We start from the raw sequence: 27,759 nt of genomic DNA on the forward strand, positions 1-27,759 counted from the left end.
TAATCGGGATGGATGTGTCAGAGGCAATGAGATTGGCACAGGATAGAGCACGGTTTAGGGCTGTTGTACATAGGGTCGCTATGAGTCGCAAGTGACTCGACGGCACATAACAACAACATATTTATTATAGAGAAGTTCATTCTTATTTAATCATCACAGTTTTGTAGAGATAAAGGGTTTTTTAAAATGACCGTTATAGAAAGGCATTAGATTTTTTGTTCATAGTGTTGCTATGAGTTGTACTCAATTAGATGGCAATCAACAACAACAACAACAACAGGCAGCATTAAAAAGTATATATTGACATGAAGAGTTCATTGTATTGAAAAGAGTGGTTATCAAATACTATAGTGTAGGTTCTGGATTTTGTAAAAAGGCAATATATGTGTGTATAAAAAAATCTGAAAGAGATAGGCAGTGTTTTTCCTTTCCTTCTCTTTGAATTATTTTCTCTACTAAGAAATATGGATTATTTGAAAGGCTATATATAATGTAATTCTCAAGAGCACAGACTCTAGATCAGATCTGGTTTTATACCTCACTTTCTTCATCGGCATCTCTGTCTTCCTATCTTTAAGCTGGTTTCAGGGTTTTTTATCTGTGAGATGGAGATAATAATAGTATCACCTCACGGAGACTTGCTTTGTGAGCATTTCAACATTGAAAATCATTTAGAAGTGTGCCTGATGTACAATAATGACCAAAATAAGTGTTGAATAGAATTAGTGCATGATAAATAATACTCCATTCGCCCCACAGATAAACATCTGAGATGAGCAGTACCTACTGAAGTGGGCAGTCGGGCTCAGGGTTGTCTTCAAATTCCATTTTCATGTAGTGTGCTGGATATCTTTTGAGTCTGGGCTTCAGTGGGGCCTTACAGGTCAATGCCTAAGTACATGGGCGTCACAAACCCCCAGGCTCCAGAATCTGCATTCAGCAAAAGGAATGCCTTTGCTGCTCGTAGACCAACTCAAAGTACAGCTCAGTAGAGGGCAAAACTCTCTGAAAATTTAAAAATAACAAAACCCAAAATAACCCACCCCACCCCACCCAAACCAGTTGCCATTGAGCCAAGTTCTAGTCATGGGAATTCCTTGTGTTCTGTGAACAGAACCATGCTCCATAAGTTATCAATGTTGATATTTTCGAAGATAGATCTTTGTTCCAAGGTGCCTGACTTACAAGTTTTTTGGTTAGCAGTGGAGCTAACCGAGTCACCCAGAGAATTCCTCTGAAAATTATTAGAGGAATAAGATTTTTTTTCCAAGGTGGTGGTGTTTGTTTTTCTCAAAAATAAACCAAACTTGATAATTTAATAAGTGTATCAAATGATACATAACACATGTTTTTGTTCCAAAAATAATAAATTGGCCAGACTTAGAAAGCATATCCAGAAAAGAAATAGTGCATATTAAATTGCTTTACCTAAATTTTCATTCATTTCCCATTCAAGGTCCCTCCCACACTGAGTAGGGCTTATAACTGGAAACTTTCCACTGGTACCTACTTAATGCCCCTGGGAGCTTGAAGATAGGAGGAGGGTTGACTCAGGTTCTTGGGGAGGTGTGAAGAAGGAGGTCAAAGACAGTGGGCGCTAGAGGACAGGTCTCTAGAAGAGGGGCCCAGAGCTGAAAAAGGAAAGACAGGGAAAACTTATGCCTTGTTCAACTCTTGCTTCTCTCCTCTTCCTCAGGAGCCTTCTTCATCCCCTACTTCATCTTTTTATTCTCCTGTGGCATCCCTTTGTTCTTCCTGGAGGTGGCTTTGGGTCAATACACCAGTCAAGGAAGTGTCACAGCCTGGAAGAAGATCTGCCCCCTCTTTCAAGGTGAGTATTCTTCTGTTCCTTCCCTCCATCCACACGGTTTTCTTACCTTCTATGGTGTCTCACCCTCCCTATGCAGCCTGAGCTCATTCATTTTGTACTCCGTGTATGTTTGTGTAGGAGGGTTATACAGATGTATAATCAGGTTTAAGGGAACCCAAAGTTTATACCATTTGGAGAGCGCACTCTTCAAGAAAAATTACAGCATCACAAATGCAGAATCAGATACAGAATCTTGAAAGAAGTCCCTACATTTCACCAACTCCATGAGATGACTGCTCTGAACATATAGCAACATCCCAGAGGAGCCTCTAAAATACTGAAGGCCAGTCTTGATGATGATGATGGCATCTGTGGAGCCATTACTATGTGTCAACGCTTATGCTAAGTATTTTACATCTATTAACTCGTCTAAACAGGGATGGATTACCCAGTGAATGAGGCGACAACAGGCCTACATGTGCTTATTGACTAATCTGTAGTGAAAAATTTCACATGAGTTTCACCATATTTGTAAGCTGATACGTACCTTACTCATTGTGATATAACCATCCAATAACCCTATTAATTTTATTTCTTTAGATGAGGAAAGTGAGGTCATTGAAGATTCAAGTCCAGGCCTGCCTTTAGCTGAAAGTCCATGCTCTTTATCATTGACCATATCAGGGATGGGAAGCTCTGATGGTCTAGTGGTTAGGTGCTGTGCTGCCAACCCAAAAGCAAGGAGTTCAAATCTACCAGCTGTTTTGTGGAAAAAAGATAGACAATCTCCTCCCATGCAATTAACTCCCTCTGAAAATGTGCTGTAGGCTCAGCTATGAATCAGTTACAACTGGATGGCACATAACAACAACAACAACAACAAATAATTAGGGACAACTCTTGTCTCTATGGATCTGTTGTCACTAATGAGAGCAGGTTGGGGCATCCTTCCCCTACTCATGCCCTTGATTGATTGTGCTAGTTTTCTGAGGATTATTTGGAAAACCTAGGGGTCTCCTTGTCCTGAGGAGTTCTTTGCAGATTTGAAGTGGAGAGAGTATACTTTCCTCATCCCAGTACCTGAAGAGACTCAGGGTCAAGACCCTCTGGGGTTCCCTGAGGCAGAGGAGCAAACAGAGTGGGCTGGATAGAGTTGGGCACAGGAAAGGCTACACTGGTTCCTTCCCTGACTCAATTAAAAACCCCCTCAAGCTCATTGCTGTTTGAGTCAGAACGAACCCTCCAGCAGGTTTTCAGAAGCTGTAAGTTGCTTTGGATTAGTAGTGCAATGTTTTACAGACTCCACCACTTGTAAAAACAGTGTGGCAGTCATGGGAGCAGCCCCATCTGACCTCCACTGACTCTACAAGGGGGAAGACTCGGCATCAACACAAAGCTGGCTTCACTGATGTCAGTCATGCCCTCCATGATCCACACTTGTTGGGGAGTCACAGGTTCAGATTCAGAACACTCTGTCTAGAAGTCTTCAGTAAGTATAGCCTCTTTTCAGGTATGCTCACAGTCGGCTCTCTCGCTGACCCTGTTCTTGTGGCTTTGGCCTCCACTTTGTTGGACAAGTGTTACAAATCACTGTCAGCTCTGCCAGTAAGCCCATGCCTGAAGGCACTTGCTCTGTCGGTTGACAGACCTATATCCTCCAGCAAGTATCCAAAGGCAGTCAGTCACCTTGCCAGTGAAGACTCAGCTTTCTCGCTGTGTGGGCCAGGAGTCCCCTGCTCTGTCTCACACTGTCTCTGGCTCTATTCTACTGCAGTCAGTATTGGTCTCACTTTGTCTCTGGTTCATGCAGGAGCTTCAAGTCCAAAGGATGAGCTGCCTATTAAGAGTTCCTCCATAATTGTAGTGAAATTCCTGGTTTTGCCTCTGAGCTGGCTTAATTTAAGCCTGGTAGGATGGCAAAATGGATCAATCCTTGAGTTATCATTCTGTACATTTTATTTGCATGGTCCTACCAAGGAGTTCTAGTGACCTAATGCTAAGAGCCTGCACTGCAATCCTGAAGGCACACAGTTTGAATCCACCAGCTGCTTCACAGGAGCAGAATGGGTAATCTCCTTATATGCAATTTACTGCCTCTGAAAACCCATTGAGGGGTCAGCTATGGGAGGGTTCTGCAAGCAACAACTCTGCAAAAAGGGGAGCAAAAAAATGGAGTGCTGGTGGCCAGATGGGTGTGGAATTGCACTGTGCCAACCCACAGGCACACAGTTAAAATTCAATAGCTGCTCTACAGGGGAAAGGTGGACAATCTCTGTCATTGTGATTTACAGCCTCTGAAAACCTGCTAGAGGGTCAGCTATGAGTCAGTTCTGACTCAATGGCACATAACAACATAATAAGCCTGTGTAAAAGGGGCCATTTACCTTATTTACATTTGTAGCAAGCTATCCAGTTCCCTTGGTGTATACACTTACATAGTTCTACTGAGCCATGTGATGAATGTAACAAAGCCAATGACTACAAAAGCCACACTGAATAATCCACTACAGCACTAGCCCACCGACTGGGGATGAGACAAGCCAGGCTGGTGTTGACGCCTGGAGCCCTGGAGCTTTGCTGCCTTCGTGGACATTCATGTAGAGCAGCAGTGAGGGGCTTGGGATGGGGAAGTTTGGCCTGTCCATTTATCTACTCAGAGCTCTTCATTTTCTGGAAACATTGTGGCCTCAGTGGAACTCACAGCTTCCCTGTATTCAGCACCAGATCCCCGCTGGAGCCTAAGGTCCCATTCAGCAGACCTAATGTTCAGGTCCAAGCAAGTAGTAGGCATATAGGCAAGCAGGCACTGTCCTCTCTGGGCTTTATGCACTGCTTAAGGGTGGTGATCCGGGGAAGGTGAGCAATTGCACATTAGAGGGTGACCTGGGGAAGGATGGGGGAATTGAAGGAGAATTGCTTCCCTTTGCTTCTTTTCCAAATTGCAAAGCACCATAAGGCCAGGGATTTCAGGGAGCTGGTCACTCAGAGCATGTATGCACTTGTATTGGGGTGTCCCAAAGTGCTTACTCAGTGCTTTCCACCTGGGCCGCTGCCCCTTCTTCACTTCCACCCTCCCAGTGAGCCCAGGCACACAGGCACCTGTAAATATATATCCTGCTGAACTTCCCCAGCCTCCTTCGTCAATTCATCCATGAACCAGGCTTCCTGACTATACTCCCCAACAGGGCAGGATGGTGATGGCAGTAGGAGTAGGTGTCCAGGTCTTGGGGTGGGGTAGGAGGGACTGTCTCCTTTACCTAGACATCCATCACCACCAGAAAAGCTTCCAGAGGCTCAGTCTTCCTCCTGATCCTGGTGTTTAAAGGGCTGACTACCCCATTCCCTGCCTCAGCAACAGCCTACTTCTCACCGTCCTGCTCCTCTCCCCACACTCTGCAATTTGTTGGTATGCACAGCTTGTTCCCAGTGGCGGTGGGCACAGTGGGTGCTTGTTTGTGACTATGTATCTGTGTCTCTATCAGGGCTCTAAATACACTGTCCAGTGTGGCCTTTCGGGACCCTACTCACCATCCACCCAGCCCTAGCCTCTTTCCCACCACAAGCCCCAGGTCCAAGGCTTCTCGGCTGTCCGGCCAACTACTGCCTGTTATCCACTTTGCAGCTCTGTGGTGATCTGGGGTGCTGAGCAAGCACTCAAACTCATCCTTCCTTCCTCCCTCCTGTGCACACACCTGGGTTTGCCAAGCCCATTAGAAAAGACAATATGGGGGTGCAGGCGCTCTGCAAATGGGTGGTTTTGTTTACAGTTAGCACTGATTTGTTTGACAAGCCCTCAGGCTTCTGAGTTGTTCATCAACAGTCAGGCCTTCATCAAAGAGTTACTGAGCATAGACTCCACAGGACAGAGAGAAGACTTGGCCTCTAAACAAACAGGGCAGCAGGGAAGGGGCAAGACACGTTTACTCTAGGGCATGGGGACTGCACCCCAACTCCTTAAAGCTTTGCTTTCACACCCAGGGACTGCCAACCAACCTGGCAATAAGCTACTTTTAAAACAACTGCAGAAAAGATTCCATTCTGGTAGAACACTGTCTGCCAGCAAGGAGGGGGGACCTTCTTCGTCCCCAGGCTCCCCTACATAGCTAACCATGAGACTTCATGATAAGTGTCAAGATAGAAGTGCAAACTTTGCACCTCTGTTGACACTTGCTCCTCGTTCACCTGGTGAGATGGCATTTGATGCTGAATCAGGTTCAAGATTACGTGCAGACAGGGACCACTTCTCTCTCCTCTTTGTTGGTATTTCTAATCTGGGGGGGAGGGGTTACTAGTATACTACTGATTTCTATCAATTTATCCTTATGTGCCTTCATTCTTCTTGTTCCTTCTTATGACAAAAACCTAGAAAATTCAAGCAGGAGAAAGGGGAGGAAAGTTAAAAGTTGGTTGAAATCTCGTCACTTTAGGGAACCACTTTCTGGTGAATGATAGACTTCCAGAGTTTTTCTCATGAGAAAAAAAAAAGTATATACATTTAAATGTATAATTTAAGAATGGGATATGCATAGAATAGTGAGTGTTCTGTAACTTGCTTGTTGAACTTAGAAATGTGCTGTCAATGACTGCTCACCCTAGCTTCTTTCTAAGCAGCCTCTATGTGACTTTGTGCGCTTGTTACTGACATTGGTCTCTTGGATTCTCTTGTCTTGCACCCTCCAACCTCACCTTCCGGAAGGCATCGGTCTGGCGACTGTGGTCATTGAGTCCTATTTGAATATTTACTACATCATTATCCTTGCCTGGGCCCTTTTCTACCTGTTCAGCTCCTTCAGCTCTGAGCTGCCCTGGACGACCTGCACCAATTCCTGGAACACAGGTATTTACCACTTTAACCCCTTGGGGCTGTCAGTGACCAAACAAGGAAGGAGCCTGTGACAGAAGCTGACTCAAAGCCAAGCTACATGGGTTCTGGCTGACCCTTCTGTGGGAACTTAGTCCAGTCACTCAAAGGTAGCTGTGAAACCTAGTGGGGCAGTGAGAGTATTATACAACTGCAAAGGATTGCTGCCACTCATTCATTTATTCATTTAACAAATGCTTGCTGAAGAGCAGATACTATGTGCCAAGCATTGTGTCAGAGATCCAAGGGTGAACAACGCGAGTAGGACACAGCACTTAGGGAGTTTATGGGATGGTGGTAGAAATAGACAAATAGACAAAACAAATTACAGGTTGGTGATGAGCGAAAGAAACAAGAGTACAATACCAAACAATAGGAGAAATAATAGATTGGTTTGGGAGAGGGTTATTCAGTTAGAGAAGGTGCTATATAAGGGCTCAAGGATGAGAAGGTGGTCTCCATGTGAACCGCTTTCCAGGGAAGAGTGCGCACAAAGCCTGAGTCACTTTGTCTGTAGAAGACAGAGAGTCAGGACTAGATGGAAGAATTAGGGGTGTGTTGGGGGGGGGAGGGAATCCATGCAGAGGCAGATTACACTGAGGTCTTAGTTGTATCAGAGTTGGAGGAGTGGTCAGGAGAGCAGCCAGGTTCAGGGTGACCATGCAGGTTACGTAGGAGATGGAGCTGGCCCCATGAACTATCATAAGACCCAACTCCAGACTCCCTGGGAAGTAGCACCCCAGAGAAAGCGCCTGTGAGTAAGTGTGAAGAGGCAGGTAGACTTGTGTGAGAATAGAGACAGACACGTGTAGGTGTGAGTGGATGTGGTTATGTGGGGCTAGGGATAAAGGAACTCCAGGGTGCCAGGGCAGAGTCAGGAGACAGCCTGCCATTGTTCCTTGCTGGTCACGCCTCTTACTTCGCTTTGTCCCCGACAGAGCACTGCATGGACTTTCTGAACTGCTCGGGAGCCAGCACGACACAGTCTGAGAACGGCACCTCACCTGTCATGGAATTCTGGGAGTAGGTGCTATGCCTTGTTGCCAAATACCACAATGCTTCAATCAGAGGGAATTTGGATATCTGAGCCTGAGACCTGGGGGCAAGTTTAAGATAGTTTTCGGCACTTCTCCACCACTCATGAGGTTTGAGTGAATACTCAAATATCAGTTCCTATTTTCAACACCTTCACATTTACCGCAAACTCGCATGTGTCCACCTCGTCTTACTGATCCATGTCCACTTACAAATGTCCTCACATGTGTCTGCCCTCACCTGTACTTCCACCCCCTCCAGCACTCATCCACTGTACCTCTCACCCCCCTACCAAAGTCCAGGGTGTGCTGGGAAGAGCCAGCACCAGAGCAAGGGAGCTGATTGTGCACATTTCTTCCTAGCTCTATATTCAGTGGTATTATCACTAGCTTGAAATCAGCCACATTGGGAATATTTATACCAAAGAAATTGGCAAACCTTATACTCACATGGACTGCCAAAAAACAAATATATATATGTATATATTTGTCTCATTCCCATCACCCTTTATGTACCTTTAGTTGTCAACGTGCATTCAACTCCTCTATTTGACATCCATACACTTGGAAGGTGCAGCCCTGGAATGGTCCTTGCAGGCAAGGATGACGAAGCTTCATTTTTCATTCTTTGGACATGTAGCTAGGCAAGGTTATTCCTTGGAAAGGGACATTATGCTTGGAAAGATGAAGGGTCAGCAAAGAAGATGAAGACTCTCAATGAGATGGATTGACACTGTGACTTCAACAATGGGCTTGAACATGTTGGAGATGCTGAGGGCACACGATAGGGCAAGGTTCTGGTCAGCTGTTCACTGTTCATAGGGTCACTATGAATTGTTCTCAAACTGATGGCAGCTAATCACAACAAAACATGCTCAACATCCTTTACATGACTGCTTGCACTATTATCCACCTACAAATATGCAGGACCACCTGTATTCTCACACAAGTCCACCTATACTCTCACACTGAAATAAAACTTACACTTACTGGCATGTCTACCATATCCTCACATCCACACATGCATTCACTTACACCCAAATCTCATACATGCACACATTCTCATTCCCATCACCTTTTATATATCTTTAGTTGTTAACATGCATTCAACTCCTCTATTTGAAGTCCATACACTTGCTCATCAACCTGCTCATGAAATAACCACTGCCCAATATTCCGACCACCTTCATTGTCTATCTCTCTGTGCAACAGAAGAATCTGAATGAGTTAGAGGCACAGATACCTATAGGATTGCTGTAGTTTAGTCATCTAACAGCTGTGGTTACTCAGCACCCTGGTGGGACCATGGCATAGAGATGGAGGTAGGAAAAACTGTGGCATTTGAGAGCTCTGGGATCAGCTGTTAAGAATTAGGACACCTGAAAACCGAGGCAGGTTGTTGTTTATAGCCTCTCATTGGTTTATTTGTTTTTCCCATTCCCTCAGGAGACGGGTCCTGGGCCTTACCTCCGGCCTCCAGGACCTAGGAACCGTGCGCTGGGAGCTGGCCTTGTGTCTCCTCCTTGCCTGGATCATCTGTTACTTCTGTATCTGGAAAGGAATCAAGACCACGGGCAAGGTGAGATAGAATAGCTCCCAACAAGCTTTCTTTGGTTCTCAGTGTCCATGGAGACACTCTGATGGGTCTTTCTGGGGAATTGAAAGAGAGAGAAGTTAGGGTAGATGTTCAGTAAGTATAGGGCATCAGAGGAAATGGAATTTAGCTCAATACAAAGAAATGTTTTCTTTTCAGTATAACTTCTTACAACCTGTTTACACTAGTAATGTACAGAGCATATGATAAACATAAAAGTCATTCCAATCCCCACCTGTATAAGCCATCCCCATAGTGACAGGCTAAATCTTCTCACCTGTTAGCTTTTTGCGGCCTTACCTTCTAGTTTCTCTGAGGTGTGTGTCTATCAGAATTATTGCACTATTTGTGCACTTTATACAATTCAAACAACTTGCTTTTGGAAAGTAATAATAAATTAAACCTATCTTGAGCACGAGCTATCAAATGGAACCATCGTTTTTTGTTTTCAGAACCATCTCTGAGGTGATAAATTCCCCATCATTGAGGAGATACTTGCTAAGGATAGCCAATCGTTGGCTTGTTATATATTTAGAATTCAGAGTTGAGTATTATTTCCAACCCGGAAAATCTGACACTGGTGCTTCCCACTTTTAAAATCTGGCATTAGCCATATACCTAGGTTATTCCCGCTCCAATTTCCCCTTTCCCTGGACTTTGCTAATAATCACAATAGTAAGATCAGGGCTTTGAATGGGTTTATTCCATTTTGAGCCCTCTCTGAGATTTGGCATTTCCACTGCAGATGTGCTAAATTGAAATCTACATTTTAACCAGACCGTCATGTGATTCTTATCATAATCCTGCAGCCTCTTAACAACCTGCAGAACACAGTTTACTCTGACACACATGTACAATGAGTTGGAATCAACTCGATGGCAATTGGTAAACTGGGATCTTGTTAAAACGTAGTCACGTTAAAAATAGTAATTTTTAAAACAACAACAAACTTTCATTACCACTGAGTCAGGGCTAAATAATAGTTGATTCTCCATCAGGTTTTCAGAGGCTAGAAATTGTACAAAGAGTGATTTCCCATCTTCCCCCGAAGGAGCAGCTGGTGGATATGAACTGCCTGCCTTTGGGTTGGCAGAGCAACTTCCTACCCTCTAGACCACCAATCCTCCCTCAGGTTGTCATAATAATAAAACAAAAGAACATGCGGGAAGGGGCAGGATGCCAGGACACTAAGGTTTGTTCCAGTTCAGGCCACTACTAACTTTACATCTGGAAAAGTACAGTTTCCCTTTCCCCTCAGATCACTGAACAAATCTGGTTACCCTGAGGGGAGTCCCACCCTCAGCACGGCTGGAGGAGAGCAGCCAGGATAAGGGATTAAGGGGACGGGATTAAGGGGACAGGGGTAGCCTCTGAATTTAAAAATAGTCTTTGAAATGTTATGGACTGGAAATTCGACCCCCTTCCTGCTTCCTTCCCCCCATCTCCCCCCTCCCCTGATGATGACTATCTCCCTCTTGGTTCTGCTGGGTTGTGGGACCACTGGAATAAGTAAAGGAAGGTGTGGCAAGTGACACGGACTCACCCCCTCTCAGAGTCTCTGAGGTGTCAGCCACTGTGTCTAGGTGTGACTGTGCTGCCTGGGGAGGGGTGCCAGGAGGAACAGTGGAGACTCACCTGGAGACTCCCCGAGAGCTCCTGACTGCTGTGCTGTGTACCTACCAGTACTGACCTTGGCTGGCATCCTCTCCAGATTGTTTATTTCACAGCTACGTTTCCCTACCTGATGCTGATTATCCTGCTGATCCGAGGCATTACCCTGCCTGGAGCCTATGAGGGCATCATCTACTATCTGAAACCAGATTTGCTTCGCCTCAAGGACCCTCAGGTGGGTACTGTGTTGGAGACTGTTGCTCAGATGTCTCCCACCTCAAACCAGATCTGGATTTTTTTTAAAGTCTTTTCTTGCCTCCTTCTTGGTTGGGGGGGGGGGGGGGGGGGGGGGGGGGGGGGGGGGGGGGGGGGGGGGGGGGGGGGGGGGGGGGGGGGGGGGGGGAAGGGGAAGTCCACTGTTTAAAAATTAGGTAGCATGGAAGAAAACAACAACAAAAAAGGAACTGAAAATTTCTTGTAATCTCAATACTCAGAAATAATGCCTGTTAGCATTTTCAGTATTCCTTTCACTGTTTTGTCCCCGCAAATGATTTGTGTGCATTTTAACATGGTTGAGGTGATTACATAAAGACAGTGTTTTGTATCTTTTTTTGTTTTTTTCTTAAATATTATCCAAAGCCTTTTCTGTGCTGTTAAATTCATTTGTAGATATCATGCTTAGCACTTGTTTCATGATTCTGTCCATCATCAGTACCTGATGCAAAATGGACGGAGGGCCCATTTCCTGCCTGGTACTGCTCTCATAGGAGTCCTTGGGTGGTGCAGACTGTCAAACAACCTGGCCACTAACCAAAAGGTTGGTGGTTCACATCCACCCACAAGTACCTCAAGTCTACCCAGAGGTACTTTGGAAGTAAATCCTGATCATCTGCTTCTGAAAAATCAGCCATTAAAAAAAAAATCTATAGAGCATAATTTTACTGACATACATGGAGTCAGGTCAGAGGCAAGTGGGAACCTGGTAGATACTGTTCTCATGGCTAAAATAGGGAGAGGAACAAAACAGATGCCAAGTCCTGCTCTCTTCAAGCCCACCTTACATTACACATTAGCAGCCCCCACTCCAGTCTTGAACATGGTGGTGATTTATGTCTCCCCAGAACAGCTACAGTCAACACTGCATCCTTTCTTTGGCCACATCTTTTAATATTTCTTGGTGGTAGTCAAAACTGAGATTAGGCTCTTGATGTACTGGATACAGCAAAATCAATAATCATCAGTGCTTGAGGCTCTCTGGTGACATGATGTTTTACGTGCTGTGCTGTTAACCTAAAGGTCAGTTGTTCAAATCCACTAACTGCTCTCCTGGAAAAAGACCAGTGGTCTCTTCCTATAAACATTAACAGCCTGGGCAACCTGATGGAGGATTGCTATGAGTTTGAATCAATTCAAAGGCAGTGGCTCCTTTCTACCAGGTCGCTGCTAGATTGAAGTATAATTTTATTTTAATCTTTGATACTTTGATAGGCCAAAGTGATATCATTTTGTTATGTTAATTTTATTGTTTGGATCGTGGTGTGGGTGAACATTTTCCCATATATTTGTCTGTCAGTTTTATCTCCTTTTCTAGGACTTGTTTGATCACATTCTTTAGGAGTTTCTCTTCTTTTTTCTTTTTCCTTTTGGAGGCTTTGTGCTCTTGTATCTCTATTTTAATGAAGTCACCACTTTGCCCTCAGGTACACTGAGCTAGTTGAGTGAATATAGTCATGGTGTGGTCTTTTTAGCTTGCCTTGCAGACAGGTCTCTCCTATCTATCTCTGGATGCCTGCATTTGCTGGTTACAAGGGGAGTTCTGGTGGCCTAGTGGGTAAGGAGTTGGCCTGCCAGCCCAAAGGCAGACAGTTCGAATTCACCAGCTGCTCAGAGGGAGCAAGATGGGCAGTATCCTTCCACGCCAAGTTACAACCTCTGAAAATGAGCTGGAAGGTCATCTATGAGTTGGTTCCAACTTGACAGCAATGAAAAAGTGCTTCCAAAGGAGTTCTGGTGGGATAGTGCATAATGCATCAGACTGGTACTCAAAAGATCGCCTGTTTGAATCCACTGACTTCTCTGCAGAAGGATGAACAGTCTCCTCCAAAAAGATTTACAGTCTTGGAAACCTGATGGAGATTTGTATGAGTTGTAACCCACTTGGTGGCTGTGTTTTTTGTTGCTGTTGTTTTAAATTTTTTAAAGTTCTCCCAAAGAACCCTGGTTAAACTGTGGTTAAGTGCACAGCCGCTAATGAAAAGGAGAGTAGTTCAAACTCACCAACTGTCGTGTGGAAGAATAGACCTGGGGATCTACTTCTATAAACATTATAGCCTAGAAAACCTTGTAAGACAATCTACTCTCTCATGGGGGCCCATTATGAACTATAATCAGTACAATAGCCACAAAACCACCAAAGTACCTTGGTAAGAAAATGCTTAATGTACTCAGTTACTAACAGAAAAGTTGCCCACCCAGAGTTTCCTGGGAGAAAAAGTCTTGGCAAGTTACTTCTTAAAAAATCAGCAGCAGCCCCAGCAACAACAGCAAAGTTCAAAGGGCAACAAACAACAAATGCTGGTGAGGCTGTGGAGAGATTGGAACTCTTGTTCACTGCTGCTGCAAATGTAAAATGGTGCAACCACTATGAACAGCCATCTGGCACTTTCTCATAAAGTCAGAAATAAAAATACCATTTGACCCAGCCATTCCACAATTGAGAATACACCCCAAAGAAACCAGTTCTACAAACCAAACAGATGTATGCACACTCATGTTTATTGCTGCTTTATTCACAATAGCAAGGTATGAAAGCAACCCATCAGCAAATGAATGTATAGAAAAGTGGTGGTACATTCACACAATGAAATGTGACACAGTTGAAAAACAATGAACTTGTAAAACATTACACAAATGGGAGAACCTAGAAGGTATTATGCTGAGTGAAATATCCCAGTCACAAAAGGACAAATAATGCATAACACTGCTGTTATAAAATAGGACAGAAATGGGGGCTTGAGGAGAGACTGGGAAAAGAGTAGATAGATAAGGAACACTGCATTAGAACAGAGGAGAGGAAGGACTGTGCAAAAGGAGGAATGGAGCCTTCAATATGGACTGAGACTCAATGTCAAGAAGACAAAAATTCTCACCACTGGACCAATCGGTAGCATCAGGATGGATGGTGAAGAGATTGAGATTGTTCACAGCTTCAGTTTGCTCGGCTCCACGGTCAACACTCTTGGCACCAGTAGCCAGGAAATCAAAAAACATATTGCGATGGGAAAGTCTGTGGTTAGGGACCTCTCTAAAGTACTCAAGAGCAACGGTGTCTCTCTGAAGACTAAGGTGCGCCTGATACAGGCCATGGTCTTTGCAATCACTTGTTATGCATCAGGGAGTTGGACAATGACTAGGGAGGATAGAAGGAGGGTTGACGCCTTTGAGCTGTGGTGCTGGAGAAGAGTATTGAATGTACCATGGACTGCCAAGAAAACAAACAGATTCATCATAGAGAGGATTAAACCAGGCTGCTCCTTGGAGGCAAGGATTCTGGGGCTTCACCTGACATAATTTGGACATGTTGTAAGGAGAGACAGGTCTTTAGTGAGGGACATCATGCTGGGCAGAGTGGAGGTACAGCACAGGAGGGAAAGACCCTCTATGAGGTGGATTGATTCAGTGACTGGGGTAATCGGGATGGCAATTGTTTCGGGATTGTCAGAGGCAATGAGATTGGCACAGGATAGAGCAGGGTTTAGGGCTGTTGTACATAGGGTCGCTATGAGTCGCAAATGACTCGACGGCACATAACAACAACAACAACAATTGTATGATAACACTCTGGAACAAGGGGTGCAGTGGGTAAGTTAGGGGAGGGGGCGGGGGTAGGGGAAAGAAAATGTCCAACAATGAAAAAATAATAAATATTATTAAACATATGAGTGGTGAAAAATCCTATGAAACACAATTCTCCTCTGAAATACGTGAGGTCGCCATGAATCAAAAATACACTCAACTTAGCAGTGACTGGTTAGCTGCCCACGTAAACAGAATTTAAAATAGTCCCTCCTATGAGACAAGTGTTATTTAGACAGGAGGGCAAGTTAATTGGAAACTGTCTTGTAAGTATGAAGCTCTAAGGGAACCCCAAGGAGACCATGCTGGTGGGTGTGAGTCTCTGGTCACCCTTTCCTAATGGGCTCCCTCCACCATTTCTTGGGTCTCATGTAGGTGTGGTTGGATGCAGGCACTCAAATCCTATTCTCCTTCGCCATCGGCCAGGGGTGCCTGACGGCCCTGGGCAGCTACAACAAGTACAACAACAACTGCTACAGGTAAGAGCTGGGTGACAAGGTAATCCTAGATTCTCTGTGATCTAAGCAAGGCAGGAGTCCAGGGGTTGGGTGCCCTGTTGGGGACCAACACCCTGTCCCTGGGCCCAAGCCTTGCTGTTTATTATCAGGGAGTCAATTGGCACTCTGAGTTCTTTCCTAAACTGAGTGTTTTTCTTCCTCTCTTTTGTCTCTTGCTTTCTTCTTTTCTTTTTGCCACTGTCTCTTCCTATCCTCCCTCCCATTTTTCTTCCTTGTGCTTGGCCTTTTATGCTTCTGCTTCTCCTCTCCTCTTTACCCTCTTACTGTCTTTTGGCCTTCTCCTCCCACAATTTATTTCTTTCTCTACCTCCACCCCACAGGGACAGCATCGCCCTTTGCTTCCTCAACAGCAGCACCAGCTTTGTGGCAGGATTTGTTGTCTTCTCCATCCTGGGCTTCATGTCTCGGGAACAGGGCGTGCCCATTTCTGAAGTGGCTGAATCAGGTAGATGCCGTCTTGCCGTCAGGGACGGTGGGGAAGGTCAGAGAACCCAGATCCTCCATATGGAAAGGCAGAGGTCCCAGCACCAAGTAATTAAACCTTCTAGCTTGTGGATAAGAGAACGCTGGTCACCTAGTAAATAAGGAGTTGTGCTACCAACCCAAAGGTCCAAAGTTCAAATCTACTCGCTCTTCCTCAGAAGAATGATGGACAATCCCCTCATGTATTTCAGTCTCTGGAAACCCCCTGGAGAGTCAGCTGAGTCTGAATTGATGGCACAAGACAAAAACAGCAACAGCATGTAGGCAAGAAGCTCTGGTAGCATAGTAGGTTAAATGCAGGGCTGTTAATGGAAAGGCTGGCAGTTTGATTTCCCTGCTCCTCTTAGGCAGATGAGGTAGTCTTCTTCAAATAAGATTTACAGTCTTGGCAACCTAAGTCACCATGACTTGACAGCAGTGAGTTCTTGGTTTAGCATGGGGACAGTGTTTGGTACCAAACAGGGGCTCCGCGAATGTGGGATGGAGAGAAGACTGGAGAACTGACAGCTGTGTGCATGGGTGTATGTCTGAGTAGGTGAATGACTAGTGTGTGGACAAATAGACAAACACACAATGGTGTGGAGAGGCCTCTTAGCTGAGGGCAGAGACTCACGTGATCGTACTGCATGCCCGCAGGTCCTGGGCTGGCCTTCATCGCGTTCCCCAAGGCCGTGACGATGATGCCCCTGTCCCAGCTCTGGTCCTGCCTTTTCTTCATTATGCTTATCTTCCTAGGGCTGGACAGCCAGGTACATCACCCTTCCCATCCGCCCTACCCCAGCCCTGCCTGGCCCTCCTGACCCTCCTGCATTTCCCAGCATTCCTTTCCCTTTCCCCTGTTTGTTAAGTTCCTGGCCACTCTCCACCCACACCCCACTGCTGCCCAGGTTGGCCCTAGGGGCTGGTTGGGTGACCTCAGGTCTTGAGATTCTCTTCTGTGAGGGAGCCACCTGTTTTATTCCTACCACCTGACTTTCCCTGACATCAGTCAATGCTTCTCCCAAAGGCTCCACAAGCCTCCTCCGGTACCTCCCACCATTCAACCTGAACCACCCCCCTGACACAACCCTTAGTGAAAGAACGTTATCTCCTCTGCATTCACTGGGTAGATGAGGCCTCACCCTAGTTCTTCTCCCTGTCCTGGTTTCTGCCCTCTGAGCCTCCCTCCCTGATACCCCTGTGCATCCATAGGTGAATCTACGGGAGCAGTACACAAAGATGGGGGAGTGCCTGTCCTCACATCTCTCCTCTCCTCCCCACAGTTTGTCTGTGTGGAGTGCCTGGTGACAGCCTCCATGGACATGTTCCCCAGGCAGCTCCGGAAGAGCGGGCGGCGCGAGCTCCTCATCCTCAGCATCGCCCTGGTGTGCTATCTGCTGGGGCTCTTCCTCGTCACTGAGGTGAGCTGCTGGGCTGGCCTTCTGCAGGTGGGACTCCAGGACGAAGGAGCCAAGAGGGGCAGGACCCTGACCTGGGGCTCCCACGCTGACCGCTGAAGAGGTGCAGATTTCTCATCTGCTAAGTGGGAGTGTTGACACCTACCTGCCTGTCTCCCTCACAGCACAGTCAGTGAGATCACGCAGTGAAATATATCCATGTTAATTAATCACGTCTCTTTTGATTATAAGTGACAGAGACCCGATGCACATAGGTTTTAAGCAAGAAGAGGAGTTTACTGGGCCAGGTAACTGAGGGAAAGTCTGGAGACACTTTGGTTTCAGACATGACTGGAGCTGGTTGTTCAATTTGTCTTAGAGGAAGTACAGTCAGAGTGCTCTTTAGAAGCAAGGATGGAGAGACTTGGTCTCACATACCTTGCATGCTATCAGGAGGGGATAGTCCTTAGAGAAAGGCATCCTTGTTGATAAATGGCATTAACAATATTAAACATTTCTGACTCTGCTTTCTTCTGGGAACTTTGTTCTAAGGCAGTTTCCTCCTTCAGGAAAGAAGGTTGATGGGCGTGACAAGCACACCCTCTGCCGCCTAATTAACTCCAAAGGAATGAGAGGGTCTCTTCCCGAGAGCTTGAGCAAGTGTCCAGGCCATGGCTCATAGACAGGCCTGCAGCAGGAACACCTCGCCTAAACAGAACACTGTTAGAGTGAGGTGCCAATTTCCAGGAGATAGAATGATCATAAGCAGACAGGGCAATCTGTGCCCATCACAGCCCCCAGTGTCCATGCAGCTGTCACAAACAGATGACTAGATTCAGAATGGGAGACCCAGGGGCAGGACAGGCAGGGCAAATGCCTTTTAGCAGCAAGAAACACAATGTTTCCTTTATATGCATATTACAGCAAAACCTGTGAAAGCCAGAACCTGCGTATAATGGAAACCTGTCAGAGAAGGAAACCAAAAGTATTTCCTGCTAAAATGAGTGATAGGAAAGTGGTAAGAACACATCCTGTGAAAGACAGAAAGCTTGCAAGACCCAACAAGACAAGGCAGTCTGTCGAGTTCCAGCTTACACGGGTTTTATTGTGTATTCACAACTGTGGAAGTTACCGTTCATGGGCTGGGCAGGATGGCACCAGACTGGGTGTTTTGCCATCTCTTGAATGTGGGAGTATGTCTCCTGACTGCCACTGGCCAAGGCCTCAGCTCCGCTCCCTTCTCCACAGGGCGGGATGTACATCTTCCAGCTGTTTGACTATTACGCATGCAGCGGCATCTGCCTGCTCTTCCTGGCCATGTTTGAAGTCATCTGCATCAGCTGGGTGTATGGTGAGTAGATGGGAGAGGGTGGGGGTGCAAAGGGGTGGGGGTGCAGAGGGGTGGGGGTGCAGAGGGGTGGGAGTGCAGAGGGATGGGAGCAGGACCTCTGAAGTTCAATGAAGGGCCAGTTTCCCCAGGATGTGACGTAGGTGCTCTGCCCTTTGGGGTTTTTTCTGGTATCTCTGTTTTGCAATTTTGTCTATCTGTCTGTTTCTCTCTCTGTCTCTCTCTCTTTCTCTCTCTGAATCCTGGATCCTTCTTTTTGGTAGACAGATTGCAGGGCACTGATCAAAGTTGGGATGATAAAAAAATGGAGTTCTTTGAGTAAAGCAATAATGATAATAAGGAGATGCAAGAGACCCTTCACCTTTGGTAAACGTGGTCAGAAAGGACCACTAGGCCTCTTAATCTGATCCTGTGCAAGGTCTCACGTCCCCTTTACAACAAACAGGTTATCACCCAGACTTGGATTCAATATCCCATTGATACTCATCCTCCATTGATGTTCACCCCTTGGATTGAATATCCCCATCGATGTTCAACCCTCAGGCATTGAGGCAGTTTTCCCCACAAGGCAATCATGCATTTCTTTCCTATCTTGGACTGAACCAACATTTTCACCAATATTAGATCAATAGCCTTGGTTTCTTCACTGCTAGATAGCTAACAATTGGTGCTGAATGCTATAATATGGGTGATATTATTATGCCTGAAGGGAATGAAAAAGAAATCAGTTGATTCTGACTCATTATGACCCCCATCTTTGTCAGAGGAGAGCTGAGCTCCTTAGGAGTTTTAGTGGCTAATATATGAAGAAGCATGTTGCATCAGGACCAGAGGAAGACTCATCAAAACTGTGTTATGCAGATGCCACAACCTTGCCTCCTGAAGGTGAGGAGAACTTGAAGTGCTCACTACAGAAGATCAAAGACTTCAACCTTCAAAATGGATTAGGTTTCGCATCAAGAAAACAGAAATTCTTAACACTGGGGCAATAGGTAAATTATGATAGATGAAGAAGAGAGAAAAATCGGCAATGCTTTCATCTTGCTTGGATTGAGGAAACCAAAAGACATATTGCACTGGGAAACTGTTGTCAGAGACCTCTACAAAATGTTGACGAGACTTTAAAGACTAAGGTGCACCTGAGCCAAACTATTTTCAATTACTTGATATGCATCTGAAAATTGGACAATGACTAAGGATGTCAGAAGAAGAATTGATGCCTTGGAGTTGTGGGGTTGGAGAAGAGTATTGAATATCCCATGGGCTATAAAAAGGATAAACAAATATGCCTTAGAAAAAGATGCAACCAGGGTACTTGTTGGAGTCAAGGGTAGTGAAACTTTCTCACATACTTTGGGCATGTTGTTAGAAGGGGCCAGGCCTTGGAAAAAGACAGCATGCGTGGAAAGGTGGAGGGTCAAGAAGGAGGGGAATAATCTCATCTAGATGGCTTGACACAGTGACTGTAAAAGTGGGCTCAAGTATGTTGAGGAGGAGGAAGAGGGCCCAAGATAGGGCCAGGCCTCAGATCCATTGTTCATAGGTTCGGTATGAGTTGTACTCTACATGATGACATTTCACAACGATTTTTTAGAAAATATGTTCACAGGTATTTTCCAAGGCACCTCTCTGGGTGGACTATAACCTTCAACCTTTAGTCTGTGAATGAGTGCATTAACCATTTGCATCACCAGGAATTCCCGTGATGAGAACAAGAAATAGAGCACAGCCATCCTTTATTTATTGAACATCTACTATGTGCCAAGCACTGTGCTGATTGTGTCATGCACTGACAGTCACAGGGCAGACCTTTATAAGAGGAAAATGAGGCTCAGAGAGGTGAAGGCTTTTTCCTAAACTCATATAGCTCCTAAGTGGAGAAGCCATCATTTTGCCTGGTTGCACTGCACCAGGTGAGGGGGACACATTTCCACTGTCACAAGGAGTAGGACAGAGGTATCAGGAGAAGCTGTGAACAAAAAGGTTTTGTGTTTGTTTTTTTTAAATTTCCGTTCATTCATTGTTGCACTTTTCTCCACTCCCAACCTTCCCCTCTAGTACACTACCCTCTTGGAAAAGTAAAAGAAAAATTCTTTCATTGTTTTACAATACCTCCCCCCAGGTCCACTCCACTATGCAGCCTTCACTCTGGACTCCTGTCATGACAAAAATCCCTAATCATTTTCCCTCTTAAACAGTTTTCTCCCTCATCTGTTTCAATGCAGTATACATTATGGAACCCATCCTTCTCAGTCTCCTCCCCACCCCGAGGTCAGTCCTGCTTTACAACAGTGGCACCATGCAGTATTTGTCCTTTTGTGACTGAGATACTTCACTCAGCATAATGTCCTCCAGGGTCACCCATTTTGAATAATATTGCGTAAGTTCCTTGTTTTTCAATGCAGCATAGTACTCCATTGTGTGAATATACCACAGCTTCTCTATCCATTCATTTGTTGATGGGCACTTAGGTTGTTTCCAACTCCTTGCTATTGTGAACAGAGCTGCAATAAACATGGATGTGCATATATCTGCTTGGATGTCAGTTATGTTCTCTTTGGGGTATATTCCCAGTAGTGGAATTGCTGGGTCAAATGGTATCTCTATTTGCAACTTTTTGAGAAAGCACCATACCGCCTTCCACAGTGGTTACACCATTTTACACTCCCACCAACAGTGAATAAGCATTTGTTGATTGCTGTTCTGTTAAATTTTGCAATTCTGACTGGGGTGAGATGGTATCTCATAGTTGTTTTAATTTGCGTCTCTCTTAGAGCTAGGGATTTTGAGCATTTCTTCATGTGCTTGTTAGCTATCTGAATGTCTTCCTTGGTGAAGTGTCTGTTCATATCCTGTGCCCATTTTTCAATTGGATTATTTACCTTTATCTTGTGGTGCTCAAGTATTTTATAAAATCTAGATATACGTCCCTTATTTGATATGTCATTACCAAATACTTTTTCCCAGTCGGTGGCTTCCCTTTTTACCCTATTGGAGAAGTTTTTGGATGTCCATAGGGATTTGATTCTTAGAAGATCCCATTCATCTATTTTATCTTCTCCTGGTTGTAGGTTTTTCAGGATACTTGGAAGACTGTTTCTACATTCTTCCAAGCTTTTCTTTAATGAAGCTTATAGTCCTTGGTTTTAGTCCTAGGTCCATGATCCACCTTGAGTGAACAAGAAGGTTTTTATTTTCCCTCTCTAGGTTTTCCTATTTAGTGTCCTTTCCTTTTTCTGAGATGTCTCCCACCTTCTCACTTTAAGCATCACATGTCTGTCTGTTTTCTCTCTATTCCTTTTCAAAATTTGTTGTAAAAGAGTAATCACAGTGAGGTGTAGATGTCTGATAAGACTTAGATATTCTACTCACCCAGAAATAGTTGGGTTTTAACTAAGGTTGAATTGAGAAGTAAGGAATGACTCTGGATTGGTGGGATTTAAAGCCTCCGTGACCAGTGACAAGGTGTTTGGTCCAAGTGAGAAGAGCCTTCCAAGTGTCTTTGTCAATGGGTGGGGTTTTTTTACTTCTTTAAGGATTGGCTTTGCCTGCAGCTAATGTGGAGCATTATGTGGAGATCTAAGGCCATTAAACAAAACAAAATCAATGTCTTCATGAACACAGATCAGTCTCACCACATTGTTTAAAACTTAAGTGTTTCTCCTGGAATCTGGGGTCTAGCTCTTTGTCCCGCTCCCAGTAGCTTTCCAGCCCCACATGAACTGAGTGTGACATGTTTAACAGTGGGGCTCTCACTGCTTTCCTGTCATGCCTTGAAGCTGAATCCATCTCTGCTTCACAAGTAAACAACATGCATTTGTGGAATTCCAGGCCCTCACTTTTGACTCACACAACTTCTCTGTGGTTGTGACACTTGCGCTCTTAGACAGAGAGATAGGAGATTCCACCAGGAGCAATGCAGGGCATGCTGATAACCATGCATCTTCCCACTCTCTACCCATGGCTGTGGTGCCTGGGACTTATTTCAGCTAATCTGTTCAGTTCTGTTTTCCCATTGATGAGAGTGCAAAGCCATATAAATCCTTCCCCAACATGCATGGCACTGTCCTCATCCTTCTCTCCTTGTATCTCTTGGCAGGGGCAGACCGTTTCTATGACAACGTTGAGGACATGATTGGCTACCGGCCATGGCCCCTGGTGAAGATCGGCTGGCTATTTCTGACCCCTGGCCTTTGCCTGGTATGTGCTCATGTGGCTTTGCCTACATTTCCTCTTGCCTCCAGAAAGCTCAGAGACAGACAGCAAGGATGCCTGCATCATGGGACTTGAACCATGACTTCTTATGGCCTTCTCCTCATCCCCCGGGACTATCTTGTCCATCTGGTTTTTGTTTGCCTATTCTAGTTACTGCTCTATTCCCTTCTCACAGAACCCTACCCCATCTGACTGATCTCTTCCTGTGTGTGTGATTAAACTCCTCTAACTCCTCCCTTCCTTTACAGCTTCTCCCATGTCAGTCCCTGATGTGATGTGATGCTTTGGCCTGTGATTTGCTTTTATCGTTATGTGTAATGATACCACAATGTATTTAACTTGCCCTTTTGTCATTAGATAGATGAAGAAAGTGTGTTAGAAATCTTTATCTCACATATGCCTGCCCTTTCCTCATTCCAGGCCACTTTCCTCTTCTCCTTGACCAAGTACACACCTCTCAAATACAACAACATCTACGTGTACCCTCTTTGGGGAGACTCCATTGGCTGGTTCTTGGCTCTCTCTTCCATGATCTGTATCCCGCTCTTCGTCATCCTCACCCTCATGAAGACCCAGGGTTCCTTCAAGAAGGTAAGTGGCCTGAAGCTGGAAGCAATAACTACTAAAAGAGGTTAGACTTTGAGCAGGACCCTCATGGAACAAAGAAATACTCTGGATAGGAGGCAGGCCTTTGATCTCATGGATTCTTAGAGAAGAATCCTAAAGATAGGTCTAATGGCTCTGTTTTAAAGAATGTTCAAAATCCTAGCATCTTAGATCTTCAAACCAGAAGAGACTCAGTAGACTATCTGGGAAGACTAAACAGAGTAAATACCCAAAAGATTAAAGGCAAAACTAAATCACAATGTAAAGAGCTCTGCCACAGATTGTTTACTCTTAGATCACTGACAGCCATTATAGTTTATTCTGCTTATAGGATCCTGCCTTCTTTTCTAGTCTTAATCCTGGCTGGTGAGTCACATTCAAAAGGTTCCTAGTTTGGAATTTGAACAGTCCTTCTTGGAAGGAGCTGTATCCCATAAAGCTGGTGTATCTTCTGTGTCTCATAAAGATATTATCTCTGTATAAATCTATTTGGCTATAAATAACAGAAAACCCAATTTTCAAGAGTTTAGGCAAGTGGCTTCTCTCTCTCCCCTCTCTCCTTCTTCTCTCTTTTCTCTTTCCTCTCTCTTTTCTCCTTCCTCTCGCCTCTCTCCTCTCTCTCATTATCGTTGGAGATGGGGACTGCTGCCACTTAATTCAGCTGCTTCTAGAGGCCATCATGGACCTAAACTCTTCCTATATTTCTATATTTCCACCCTAAATATGTTGGCTTTTCTCCATCATGTTTCTTACCTCATGGTTACAAAATGGCTGTCACAGTTACAGTCATCACATCTGCATTCAAATTAGGAAAAGGATAGGAGGGAAGAATGGTACCAGCCTTATATATCATTCTGACACAAAAACTTTCCCAAGAGTACCCAGCAGAATCCTCCTTATGTCTCATTGCCCAGAGGATTCTGGGAAAGGTGAATATTTAGCCTTCCCAGTCTCTGTTGTAGAAGCTAGCAAGGGAGAAGAGAGTTGAGAATGGATAGTGCATTGACTAATGCAATGCAAGACTACCATTGTCTGCTACATTCCTGTTTAAATAATGACAATAACAGCAGCAGCAGCAGCAGCAGCAGCAGTAATAGTGGTACTACTAGTAAAAAAAGAGTAGTTATTTATGGAACATGTAATAGTAATAATAATAATAACAACATAATTAGACACTGAGCATTTATCCCGTGCCAGACGTTGTTCAAAGTTTTGACACAATTAATTTAATATTCTCAACAACTGATGTAGGTAGTAATATTGTCCTCAGTTTGCAGATGAGGAAACTGAGGCCTAGAAGGGTTAAATGAGCTCCTTGAGATTGCACGAGTGGGCAGAAGGAGAACCAAGGAACTCAAGTAGTTCATATTCTTAACCACCATGTTATGGCCTCTTCACTCTTATTTTCTCATTCATTCACTGTCATGAGCTGCCCCCTTCTCCTGCCACAGCAAACACTTGTTGCCTCTTCTCTCCACAGCGCTGGCAGCAGCTCATTGCCCCTGACCCTAGTCTACCGCAGCCCAAGAAGCATATATACCTGGATGGGGGTGCCAACCAGGACTGCAGGCCCTCTTCAACCAAGGAAGGTCTTATAGCTGGGGAGAAGGAGACCCATTTGTAGAATGTGGATGGAATCTGAGTGGTTACTGAGCTAGGAACCTGGACTAAGGCTGCCTCTACTCCAGGGGAAAATCATCTTTGTTTGAAACCACAGTCCTGCTGAGAACCTCTGAAATGTTCGTGAGGACCTACAAGCCAGAGGCTGGACTCTTCCTCTGCCTTCAGCTACAGCAGCTTCTCCTATTTGCCAAAGATACCACCATTGGGATATTCCATGTTGTGAAACAGTTCCCTGCTCGGACACAGCATCAAATTCATAAAGCAAGATGGTCTTTTTGGACTCCACCTACTGATTATTGCACATTATACTGTGAGTGAACTTCCACTGTGGGGCTGTTTCCTGTTAGAGCTTACTCTATTTATGCTTTGGGTGGCTGTCCCAGTCTACACTGTGATTGATTTGGAGATATCCATGACACCATATGCACCTTATTGGATTCTGAAGTTCTCTTACAGTAGACCTGCTCTGATGATGGAAGAACTTCATTAGGCTTAATATTCTGAAGATGTCCTGGAGAAAGATCTAGAGAAATAGCCAGGAGGCAAACTTTCAGATGCCATGAACGCTTGTGTTCTCTTGGAGGAAGTCTCTCAAGCTATCCTAACACCAATCCTCATTTCACACTCTGCTTCTTGCAGTATTGATTCATCAACTCATGGAGCATTGGGAGAGAGGAGACTTAAAGATGATCCCAAGACTTCACAGATACATGGCATGCATACCTCTACTTTCTTTTGGGTGTCCAAGGCAGGCATTGCTAATTGATCACAGATTCTTTCTGGCTTCACCATGCTAAATACAGTGCTTCAGGCAGCTCCATTTGCTATCTCAGCTTGTAGTCCAAACCCTTCAACTTCATGGATGAGAAAGCTGAGGTCCAAAAGGATTAAGTGACTTTTTTCAAGACACAACTTTCTAGGGCCATGGATGAGATTAAAACCTGGCAGCTGTGACCTCTGGGCAGAATTCTCATTACACCTTCCTGCATCAGTAAACAAACATGCATTAATCTCCTGACAGTATGAGTTGGGTTTTTTTCCCCCTTTTGCGTCAGCTCAATTGTTCTGCCTTGGGGTGAGAGAGAAAGAGGGCTCCCATTCCATAAAGAGAAAGGGAGGGCTTGAATAAGCTCAAAATTCCAGGGTTCAAGAAAGAAGGTAAGAGAGGGAGTGAGAGCAGAGTGGAACTCTCTTTCACTGGGATTCTTCTTAACTCAGGACCGTTTCCAGAGGCAGAACCCGGGTAGTAGAAGAAGGGAAGCTGTAGGGAATGGTTTCTAGATAGTTCCTTAAGGCATTGCCCAGCAGCCAACGTAAAAATCTGTGCTTTGGTTAACGTAATCCCCTTACTGACAAACTCCAAGCCTTCCACAGCACACCCTCGATCCCATACCCAATCAATCTGAGTGTGAGGATGACGATTTTTGGGCTCTAAGGGTAAGTCTAGACACCTAGGTTCTTGCAGTGTACTTCTACTACCCTCTAGAATGCTCTGTGTACGCGGCTCACCCCTTTGTGGTTAGTATTTGGGTAAAGAAGGTCCAGGATAGGATGTTGAGAATTTGCTTGAACCACATTGGTGCCCATCACCTGTGAGGCTCAGAAAGCACAGGGGAGTAGGGCATGGGGCTCTCTGCTGCCTCCTGGTGACAGATAAGAGCCAAGTTCACAACTCATGGGAACTCAAGAATATTGGGCCCAGTGTGTGTACTTGCGGACACATGGAGAGATTAGTTTTGATTTGGTATCTATTTCCATCTCATCTGTTTTAATTTCAAATTAGTGACCAGGGGTTTAATCTGGCAGGCATTTGATCTGTAAAGTATTAAATATGTATATAAAGTGAATACCTTTAATTACTCTTTTAGTATGCCACAGGCTTCACTGTGCCCTATTACCACACTTGAATTTTTCACTTATTCATGTTTAATGACATTTGGTTTCAAAATCTGTACCCTTGCGGCAGAAGTGAGAACTTTTGAATTAGAAACCTTGCTTGAGCCAGAGAAAACCAGAGGGCGGGGTCTCGGAGGTCCAGTGCCTCAGGAGGGAGCAGTAGAAGGGTGGCCACCAACCCTGGCTTGCTGTGTGGATTTCTTCCTTTGTGGGCCCTCTGATGCCATTTATTAATGCTGGATCAACCTCTGCTTCCACCCAGACTCTTCTTTTCCCTCCAGTAGTGTGGTGCTAAGTTCCATTTCAAAGCTAGATCTAACCATGTCAGGCAGTTCTAGATAAGGTGGACTTCAAAGCCAAACAAACCATAGCTGGACTTTGTGACTTTGGGGTCACTGCTGATTCCTGGGATTGTTTAGCAATTGTGCCCCACCCCCTTTTTCAGGTAAAGGTATTTTCATCTGAAAGTGGTACCCCCACAATGGGAGGATAAGTCTGTTTCCTCTGCCCTGGCAACTTGGATTCCTCCTTGGGGCTCCCGACACCCACAGGCTGTGTTTTCTGCAGAGCTGGCCCTCAGTGGCTGTGCACGTGTTAGGATTTGCTCTTCTCTAACTGCTTCTCTTGTCTCCTGTGAGGACTCTGTTGTGAGTGTGGGCCTGATGTGGTAACCTGGCCTTAGACTCTCTCTCTCTCCCCATTCCACCTAAATAGTATCCCCCACTGTCCAGCTCTGGAGGGGAGCCCAGCACACCAGGGTGGGTTGTCCTGAACCTCAGCTAAGGTGCGTTCTAAGGTCTGTCTGTGTAGGGCACTCTGGCAGCCTAGCAGGTAAGAAGCTGCACTGCCAACCCAAAGGCAGGTAGTTTGAATCTACCAGCTGCATCTGAGAAAGATGGGCAAGCTCCTTCTATGTGATTTGCAGCTTC

General features: G+C 45.1%; 1 protein-coding gene across 1 annotated transcript in view; it reads left to right on the top strand.

Moving 5' to 3' along the window:
* SLC6A12 (solute carrier family 6 (neurotransmitter transporter), member 12) overlaps nucleotides 1–24,935 on the top strand; it is a 31,557-nt gene extending 6,622 nt beyond the window's left edge. The window contains exons 2-14 of the mRNA XM_006891330.1: nucleotides 1,697–1,831; nucleotides 6,507–6,647; nucleotides 7,610–7,694; nucleotides 9,152–9,284; nucleotides 11,011–11,145; nucleotides 15,141–15,244; nucleotides 15,604–15,728; nucleotides 16,403–16,515; nucleotides 17,029–17,166; nucleotides 18,391–18,493; nucleotides 22,590–22,690; nucleotides 23,126–23,296; nucleotides 24,792–24,935. Of these exons, the coding sequence (XP_006891392.1) occupies nucleotides 1,697–1,831; nucleotides 6,507–6,647; nucleotides 7,610–7,694; nucleotides 9,152–9,284; nucleotides 11,011–11,145; nucleotides 15,141–15,244; nucleotides 15,604–15,728; nucleotides 16,403–16,515; nucleotides 17,029–17,166; nucleotides 18,391–18,493; nucleotides 22,590–22,690; nucleotides 23,126–23,296; nucleotides 24,792–24,935 (1,628 nt within the window). The remainder of the gene's footprint in view (nucleotides 1–1,696; nucleotides 1,832–6,506; nucleotides 6,648–7,609; nucleotides 7,695–9,151; nucleotides 9,285–11,010; nucleotides 11,146–15,140; nucleotides 15,245–15,603; nucleotides 15,729–16,402; nucleotides 16,516–17,028; nucleotides 17,167–18,390; nucleotides 18,494–22,589; nucleotides 22,691–23,125; nucleotides 23,297–24,791) is intronic.
* Nucleotides 24,936–27,759: the final 2,824 nt, after the last annotated feature.

This window comes from Elephantulus edwardii, unplaced genomic scaffold (assembly GCF_000299155.1).
Source record: "Elephantulus edwardii isolate Elephantulus edwardi_28Jun2011 unplaced genomic scaffold, EleEdw1.0 scaffold00096, whole genome shotgun sequence".
Classification (NCBI taxonomy): domain Eukaryota; kingdom Metazoa; phylum Chordata; class Mammalia; order Macroscelidea; family Macroscelididae; genus Elephantulus; species Elephantulus edwardii.